The sequence below is a fragment of the Desmodus rotundus genome, chromosome 12 (assembly GCF_022682495.2).
Source record: "Desmodus rotundus isolate HL8 chromosome 12, HLdesRot8A.1, whole genome shotgun sequence".
Taxonomy (NCBI): Eukaryota; Metazoa; Chordata; class Mammalia; order Chiroptera; family Phyllostomidae; genus Desmodus; species Desmodus rotundus.
In genome coordinates, this window is record NC_071398.1 from 45,503,692 (window position 1) to 45,512,899 (window position 9,208).

Below are 9,208 nucleotides of genomic sequence, written 5' to 3' on the forward strand. Positions count from 1 at the left end.
GAGCGCGTGTGAGAGCAGGAGAGACTGACTTGAAAAGAAGCAACTGCTGATGAAGAGGTAACCCCTCCATTACAAGGGCAGGAAGCGGAGTGTGGAGCCCGGGGAAAGCCCAGTGGAGACAAGGCGGGAGCCGGAGGTGCACAGAGAGAGAGCACCGCACGCCCCCTGCGATCAAAGAGACAGACAGGGGCGCAAGTGGCCGAGCAAGTGGCGAAACCGGAGCCCTCACGCTGCTGGTGGGAATGGAATGGCAGCTGCTGTGGAAACTATTAGCCTCGGTTATCCTCCGACGCAGCGGCTCCACTCCTGGGTAAATCCCCGAGGGAAATGAAAGCGTAGGTCCACGCCGAGGTGTGTGCGTGCGTGTTCATGGTAACGGTGTTCATAATAGCCGGGAACGACCCAAGTGTCCAGTCGACTGAAGAGCGCACACCCATGCCACGGAGTATTCGTTGGCTATAAAAAGAAACCGGTGAAGCACTGAGTCACGCTCCCGCACGGGCGAGCCTTTGGAATGTGATACTAAGTGAAAGAAGCCAGCCAGAAAGAGCCACCTACTGTATGACTCCTTTTCTATGAAACGTACAGGGCAGGCAAACCACGGAGACGGAAAAAGGGGGAGGCGGGGAGGGTAGGCAGTTTGAAGGGGTGGTTAAGGAGCTTAGAGGGTTTCTTTCTGGGGGTGATACATGTCTAAGCATTGTAATGCTTGCATGCCGCTGTGAATATACTAGAGAGCCATTAAAATGTACACTTTTAATCAGTGAATTGCATGGTATTTGGATATTACGGGGCGTCTCAATAAAGTGATTACCAAAAATTTAAACAGTAAAAAAATGTTCACCACAGACATTCATATAAAAGCTACAGCTTTGCGGCTTGGCGTGCCGATGCAGAGAGAATGTCACAGAGGCAGAAAGGGGGAACTGCCAGTCCCTTGGGTCCTGGCCCAGAACCGGCACAGGGGCCGTTCTGCCATGTTTGATTGGCCAAGGCAGGTACAGGCCGGCCCAGATCCAAGGGAAGCAGGGAGAGAATCTGACCAGCTTGAATCCACCACACCTGCTAACAGTAACCAGAAGCACTCACCACGGCAGGGGCTCTGTGAAGCGCAATGCGTGGAAGTGCTATGGGGTAACTCCATTTCACTGAGGAGGAGACTGAGGCCCAGGGAGCTGAAGAACATGCCGGGCCAGCAGGAGGTGACCCCGCACTGTCTGGCGTCAGAATCTGTGCTCTCGACCTCCACACGGCGCCGCCTTCCTGGCCTGTGAGCTCCCTGGAAACAGAAATCCATCGGTAACTAGTCTGGAAGAATTTATTTCCCAGCACATAGAGAGTGCTTCCTAGCTGCCAGGCACTGTGCTAAAAATGAAAGTGCCATCCTCACGCAAGCCTAAGAGGCAGGTCTGTTATATTGGACCACGTGCAATGGTTCAAGGTCAGATATTGGCACTTTCGAATGGTTCAACCTAGTTGTCCTTGTTTAACGGGCGAGGGACTGGAATTCAGAGAGGTGAAGCCACTGGACTGAAATCATGTAGCGCCAGTGAAGGGTGGAGTTGGGACGCAGTCCCAGGCCTGAAGCTGCGCTGTGGAGGCCGCTAGAGGTGCTTGGATGGGTTGAGTGAGTGAGTGAATGAATGAATGACTTGGGTTGGGGGGAGGTGAATGAGACATCCGAGAAATGTCCAGCCGTCTCCTGACTCAGGTCCTCTCTCCTCCCTGCAGCGTCATGAGATTCTGGGCCTCCTGCCCTTCCTTCTCCACCATCTCCTTCCTACTCATCATCCTTGTGGTGTCCACCATCTTCCACTGCCACCAGCGCCTAGCTCTGGTGCCCACGCCCTGGGCCTCCCCGGGCCGGGTGGTCCTGGTCCCCAGGCACCTACCCCAGGGGGGCATGTTCACCATCGACTCCAAAGGCCGCCTGGGGAACCAGATGGGCGAGTACGCCACCCTGTACGCCCTGGCCAAGATGAACGGCCGGCCGGCCTTCATCCCTGCGCAGATGTACAGCAAGCTTGCGCCCATCTTCAGAATCACCCTCCCGGTCCTGCATGATGCCACGGCCAGCAGGGTCCCGTGGAGGAACTACCACCTGAACGACTGGATGGAGGAGCGGTACCGCCACATCCCCGGGGAGTACGTGCGCCTCACCGGCTACCCCTGCTCCTGGACCTTCTACCACCACCTGCGCGCCGAGATCCTCAGGGAGTTTGCCCTGCACGACCACGTGCGGGAGGGGGCCCAGAATCACCTGCGGGGTCTGCGGGTGAATGGGAGGCGGCCGAGCACCTTCGTGGGGGTCCATGTGCGCCGGGGGGACTACGTCCGCATCATGCCGCAGGTGTGGAAGGGCGTGGTGGCCGACCGGCGGTACCTGCAACAGGCCCTGGACTGGTTCCGGGCCCGCTACAGCGCCCCCATCTTCGTGGTCGCCAGCGACGGCATGGCCTGGTGCCGGCAGAACATCGACAGCTCCCTCGGGGACGTGGTGTTCGCCGGCAGCGGTCGCCAGGGCTCCCCCGGCAAGGACTTCGCGCTGCTCACGCAGTGTAACCACACCGTCATGACGGTTGGCACCTTCGGGGTCTGGGCCGCCTACCTCGCCGGAGGGGACGCTGTCTACCTGGCCAACTTCACCCTGCCCGGTTCTCCCTTCCGCACGATCTTCAAGCCGCAAGCGGCTTTCCTGCCTGAGTGGGTGGGCATTGCCGCCGACCTCGGGCAGGCCGGAAAAAACAGCCCCTAGACACGCCCGAGTCCCCGCCTGGGGGACAGGCCGTGCATGGGGTGCAGCACCCGGCCTCAGGAGTGGACACCCAAGTTTGAATCCAGGCGGCTCTGCTTCTCAGCTGGGTGAGCTCAGAGAAGTGACTTAACCTCTCTGTGCCTGAAAAATGAACGTAACCCAGAACTTACCTTGGCAGCCTCCCAGGGGAAAGCAGCCGAGTTCCTTCAGAGCCTGGGAAACCCGGCCAGTGCTGGCGGCTACCCCGCACGGGGGGTGCCCTGACCCCTTGAACTCTGTGAAGACTGAATCGGACTTCCACTCTCTCCTTTGCAGCTCTGACCCACTATTTTGCCCTTACCTCCTGGGAGGACAGGCCATGAAGCCCCTCCTGCCTTAGGCTAAATGGGAGTGGGTGATTCAAGCAGCTAAGAATTCACGCTAATGGGACCTTGAAAGAACGTGAGAGAAAGTGGAATTGGAGGGGGTGACTCTCATGGAGCTCCCCTTGGTGTCTGGGGCATCCCCTGAAATGCGGGTGGGGTAGGAGGGCCTCACAGTGAGGGCAGGACCCAGGCAGACTCAGCGGCAGGCTTCGCCGTGCCGCAGCAAACATGCCCAGAGTCCGCGGGACAGAGAAGCAGCAGGCTGACCCCAAGGGGCCACAGAGGCCGGCCACGGCCATGTCAGCAGTCACCTGTATGCCCAGGTGACACCCCACCTTGGCACTATCTGTGCCCCCAGGCCCCAATGTCACTCTGAGAAACCCCAGTGAGGACAAAAATTGAATTTAGTGATCCCTGGTTTTCCGGTGTTCATTGTATTTTAAAGCATGAAGCTACCAGCATTTTTATTGATGTCATTCTTCTTTTTGGATATTAAAAAAACTCTTAATATACAATTATATTCATTTAAAATTCCTTCCGAACCTAGGTGCACTGGTTAAGAAAGCACTGAGATCGGATCACGTCTCTCCTGTTTTAAATGCTCTCCAGGTGTCTTATTGATTTGAACCCCCATTTCGTGCATGCTTCGGAGGACGAGCCCCTTTTGTGTAATAACGTTATTGCACCTCCCCAGAGTCGTCTGGGGCCTCAGGCTGCTTCCTTGAGTCTTTGATGGAGTCATCATGGTGTGGTGCCGATGTTTGAGAAAGCAGGAGAGCCCCGACCGGCATGGCTCAGTGGCTTGGGCGTTGTCCCGCAAACTGAAAGCTCACGGGTTCGATTCCCAGTCAGGGCACATGCCTGGGTTGTGGGCCAGGTCCCTGGGGAGAGGTGCACGAGAGGCAACCACACATGGATAGTTCTCTCCTCTCTTTCTCTCCCTCCTGTCCCCTCTCTCTAAAAATAAATAAAATCTTTAAAAATCATAATAACAAAAACCTAGATTGACCATGACCAATATATCCAATATGAAAAGTGGAAACTCCGGCCCTCGGCCCGGAGCCCATACAGAAGAGCACCTTTTGCCTTGTATGTGATAACAGCAAAAACTGCCTGCAGGTACCTGTGCACCAGGCACCGTTTAACTCCCCAGAGAGGTGAAGTCACGTGCCTAGAATCACAGAGCCGATGAGTGTGGGAGCCTGGAATGGGCAGCTTGTGGCTGAAGCCGGTGGGTTTAACCTCACCTGGAACTTGTGGGTGTGGCCATAAGACCATCTCCTGGGCGTCCGCCGAGCGGTGACCCGAACCTTATTCAGCAAACCCAGCCTCTCTGGCTCCTTTCATTCAAGTCCAAGGGGGCGGGAGGGTGTGATACCACCTAGGAGTCTATTTCTGCAGGGGCTCAAGTTGGTTAAGTTCAAGTCCAGGCACCTAGCTGACCAACCTGAGTTTCTTGTAGAAAGATGACTTTCACTTGAGCCTAATGGGCTCTGAGTGTTTGGGGCACTAAACCACAAAAGCAGGTATGTCGCTGAATTAGGTCCTGTGCCAACTGTTATTAGCCATGATTAATGCTAAGGGACCACGCCTGCATAGCTACTGGTGGCTCGCAGGTCCAACCAGGTCGCACCCTGCTCAATCCAGCACGAGCGTCCTTCACCACTTCCACCAGGAGCTCGGGGCCTGAGCCTGACCTTCTGGAAATCTGTCTCTCCTCTGCCTTTGTGCAGAGCCTCTCAGATACCCAGCCAATGGAAGCCTGTTCGGGGATGTTTTAAAAGAGCGGGTGGAGCCCTGGCCCTGGACTGGTTCCCGGCCCGCTACAGTGCCCCCATCTTCGTGATTGCCAGTGACGGCAAGGCCTGGTGTCGGGAGAACATCGCTGCCTCCTAGGGTGACATGGTGTTTGCTGGCAATGGCGCTGAGGGCTCTCCGGGAAAGGACTTTGCGCTGCTCACGCAGTGTGACCACACCACCATGACCATTGGGACCTTCGGGGCCTGGGCCGCCTACCTCGTGGGTGGAGTAACCAGCTACCTCCCAACTACACCAGCCCAGACTCTCCCTTCCTCAAAGCCTTTAAGCCAGAGGCAGCCTTCCTCTGGATCGGGATCCGATTGCCGCAGACCTGTCCCCACTACTCAAGCAGTGAGAGGAGCCTGTCCTTGGCACTGCCTTCTCCTTTTCTGCCTCCTCCCAGATCCATTCTGAGGCATAAAGAGCACACTGTTACCTGTACCAGGACCCTTCCCTCTTGCATCAGAATACTCCTGGCTGCGAGTAACAGAGACCCAAGGAATTTGTGTAGTTAATGTGGCTCAATGAATTGAGCGCTGGCCTGCCTGCGAACCAAAAGGTCATGGGTTTGATTCCCAGTCAGGGCACAAGCCTGGGTTGCGGGCCAGGTCCCCAGTAGGGAGCACATGCGTGAGAGATAACCACACATCGATGCTTCTCTCCCTCTCTTTCTCCTTCCCTTCCCCTCTCTCTAAAAGCAAATAAATAAAATCTCTTTTTAAAAAGCCACCAATCTGTTGATGAAACCACATCATATGTCATGTACAAGTGCCCCCATTTTGAATTTGGCTGGTTGAGTCCTCTTGCGCCATTCAGTATGTTCCTGTGTTCTGCTCTGTTGCCAGCTCACCAGAGTGAGAGCGAAAAAGTGTCTATGTGTAAATCTGTATCACAGTGAAATGAAAGCTTTGCTGGAAAAAAATACATCGCAAATACACCCTGAAGAATGAACCTGACAGATTTACATTGCCGGCAAGCAGAGGTGGTCGGGCAGTGTGGTAATAGTGGAAGTGAGGCCAAGAGATCAGTGAGGTGATTAGATTTCAAGATTTCCCACAACGCTGAAATTATCATGACCACGTGGGACTGGCCTAAAAGATAGACAAACGGAATTCAAAACAGAGTCCAGAAGCGGGCCACCCATATGTCACCACTTGATTTATGACGAAGACCTCAACACAGTTCAATGGGGAGAATGAAAGAGCTTTTCTTTAAAAAAAAAAAAATTTATTTTTAGAGAGGTGGAAGAGAAGGAGGAAGAGATGGAAAGAAATATCAATGTGTGGTTGCCACTTGAGCACCCCCTACTGGGGACCTGACCTGCCACCCAGCCATGTGCCCTGACTGGGAATCGAACCCATGACCCTTTGGTTTGGAAGCCAGCACTCAGTCCAATAAGCCACACCAGCCAGGGCGAAAGAGCTTTTCGGTGAATAGAAGCAATCCATTACCCCTACGGAAAAAGGGAATCTTGACCCCTACCTCACACCATACCCAACCACTAATTCACCATGGGTCACAGACCAAAATGGGCAAGCTGAAAGCATAAAGCTTCTAGAATAAAATATGGGAGAATAACTCATAGCTTCATGACCTTGGGGTTGGGCAAAGGTTTCTTAAGTGGGACACTCAAAAAGTCACCATAAAAATTTTGATACATTCGACTTCATTAAAATTAAGGACTTTTATTCATTAAAAGACACTTCAGTTTTACAGTATCTACACTTCCCAAGGCTTGTATCCAGAACATGCAAAGAAGGCCTATAAGTCAGTTAGAAAAAGGCAAGCATTTCGCTAGAAAACACGGACATGAAACAGTCACTTGACAATGATACTCCATCAGCACCAAGAACATGTTGATTTTTGAGCTGCTTAGCATCCTTTCTCCTCAGTCACTGTCCCAAGGTCTCCCCCGGCTGCTTGGTGGCCTCTGGTCTCATCGCTTCTTTTTCCAGCTCACCCGCTATACCCCACCGCCTGGGACAGGGTTTGTCTCTCAGGTCATTTAAGGGTCTGGAGGATGATGGCCGGTGGTGGGCCGTCCCGGTGGGAAGTGGTGCCTCCTGTGACCCTTCCTCGCCACTGTGTCTCCTCTCAATGCCCAGGGAATTACGCTGACCCCGCAGCTCCACATGAGGCTCAGCCCATTAGCCACCTCCACCTCCACTCTACTGTCATAGTCCTTCAAAGTGGCAGCTTCCCCACCGCCTCCTCCTCTTCCTCCTCCTTCTTCTCTGAGAACCTGTTATTAAACACTTACCAAAACACCTGTTGGCATTTCAAAACTATTCTTTATAAGACATTGGGGTTGGCTCTCCCGACAGCAGCCCGAGAATCTATTAAAACTCAAATAGTATCTCATCACCCCGGAGCCCTGTAAAGGCCACCCAGTGGGACCTCATTTATTTAAAGCTCCAAACTGGGGAAGCGGAACTCCAGCGCTTAGGTGCCCATATATAGGGCCCGGCAGAAGTGATGCCCCTGAGCGTGGTCAGTAGGGTACATGAGTGTCTCACACGAGATGGACAGCAATTGAACATTTCACTTAAAATGTCCCACGGGGTGCTTGAGGGTGATATTGTTATGTTACAGATTGACATGCTGATGATTTTGCAATAAAAGATTGTCGTGTAATAAAAAATAGGCGGTACTTGTGCCGGACTCTGTATTGGTAGTAAAGCCATGAAGAAAAGCAAAGGCGTGACTGGGACAGAAGTCAGGCTCCTGGAGACATCGGGGAGACGGGAGGGGTGGTGAGGGACAAAACGCAAGGGATCTCAAGAACTATAGTTCCGGGGAAGGGATGGGTGGAGCTGGAAGAGGGCATATAAGGGGGGCAATGGTAATGGGAAAAAAATACAATAAAAGTAAATAAATAAATAAATTTTAAAAAGAGCTATAGTTCCCTGCGTCTTCGCTTTTGAACTATTTGTTAAATATCCATGCATACCTCATGCATTTTTCTCTGTTTTATTTTACAGTTATTTTATTATTATTATTTTTTAAGCTAAAAGATTTCTTTTAGAGAGGGGAAAGGGAGGGGGAGAAACAACAATGTGTGGTAGCCTCTCCTGCACCCCCTATCAGGGACCTGGCCTGCAACCCAGGCATGTGCCCCAACTGGGACTTGAACTGGCGACCCTTTGATTCACAGGCTGGCGCTCAATCCACTGAGCCACAGCAGCCAGGGTTATTTCATGGTTTTGAATGGAAAGTAAAAGGTTGCTCTGGGGCTGCAGTGTGGGAGGCTGGGAAAGGAGACTTCCATGTAGGCCCAGGGCAGCGCGGTTCCATAGAGTTTCACGTGGTGATGGGAATGTCCTCCACCCGCACTGTCCATGATGGTAGCCACGGGCTACCTCTGTCCGCCGAGCATGTGAAATATGGCAAGAGTGACTGCAGAACAGAATTGTGAAATTGCATGTAACTTGCTTTACTCTAAATTTAAATAGGCCCACGTGCCTCATGGCTGCTGTCTTGGGCCCCACAGGTCTAGACGCTTTGAAGAAAAGACCAGCCCTGCCCTGTGTGACTTAGTTGGTTGGAGCATCACTCAGTAAACTGAAAGGTTGCAGGCTCGATTCCCAGTCAGGGCACATGTGTTAAGGTGTGCGCCCAGTCCCCAGTTGGGGCGCAGGCAAGAGGCAACTGAGGGATGTCTCTCTCTCTCACATTGATGTTTCTCTGTCACATGGATGGATGTTTCTCCCTTCTCTCTCCCTTCCTTCCCTTCTCTTTAAAATCAATAAGCATGTCCTCAGGCGAGAATAAAAAACAAAACCCTGCCACCCTCTCTCTGCGCTACACACCCTTAACAAAGCAGCCGTCTCCCAGCAAAATTCCTCAACAGAACCCCCACCAGAACACCCCCACTCTAACCCCCTCCCACTAACACCTACCACCAGAATCCCTCTGCTGAAACCCCCTCTCCTAACAGAACCCCCCACCGAAAAGCCCTCTCCCATCAGAACCCTCCCCTTCCACTGGAAGCCCCCAGATCCTCTCCCTAACGCTGTCCGCCCCTGAGTGAAACATCTAGAAAACGCTGGTGCAGAGAGGGATGTGTGGAGGGGGAGTTGCTCCCAGCTGACCTCTGCAGAAAAGCCGGCTTGTTCTTCCCCATCCAATGACCTCAGGAAAATGAGGCAGATTTGTCCCAGCCTCCTAGGGAGCCCCAGGCTGATTCCCAGCTCTTCCAGCCCGCTCAGTTCAAGGGCCACCTGGTGGAGAGGCTGGGATAGAATTTTATTCTGGGGACAGCAAAAGCAGCAGCAGTCTCCCCTGCTTC

General features: G+C 53.2%; 1 protein-coding gene across 1 annotated transcript; it reads left to right on the plus strand.

The window, feature by feature from the left end:
- The first annotated feature begins 1,184 nt into the window (after positions 1–1,184).
- Positions 1,185–2,755, plus strand: FUT2 (fucosyltransferase 2 (H blood group)). Its single transcript, XM_024566320.2, has 2 exons — positions 1,185–1,270; positions 1,732–2,755. Exons 1-2 carry the CDS (start codon positions 1,185–1,187, stop codon positions 2,753–2,755), a joined length of 1,110 nt encoding a protein of 369 aa, XP_024422088.2.
- The last annotated feature ends 6,453 nt before the right edge of the window (positions 2,756–9,208 follow it).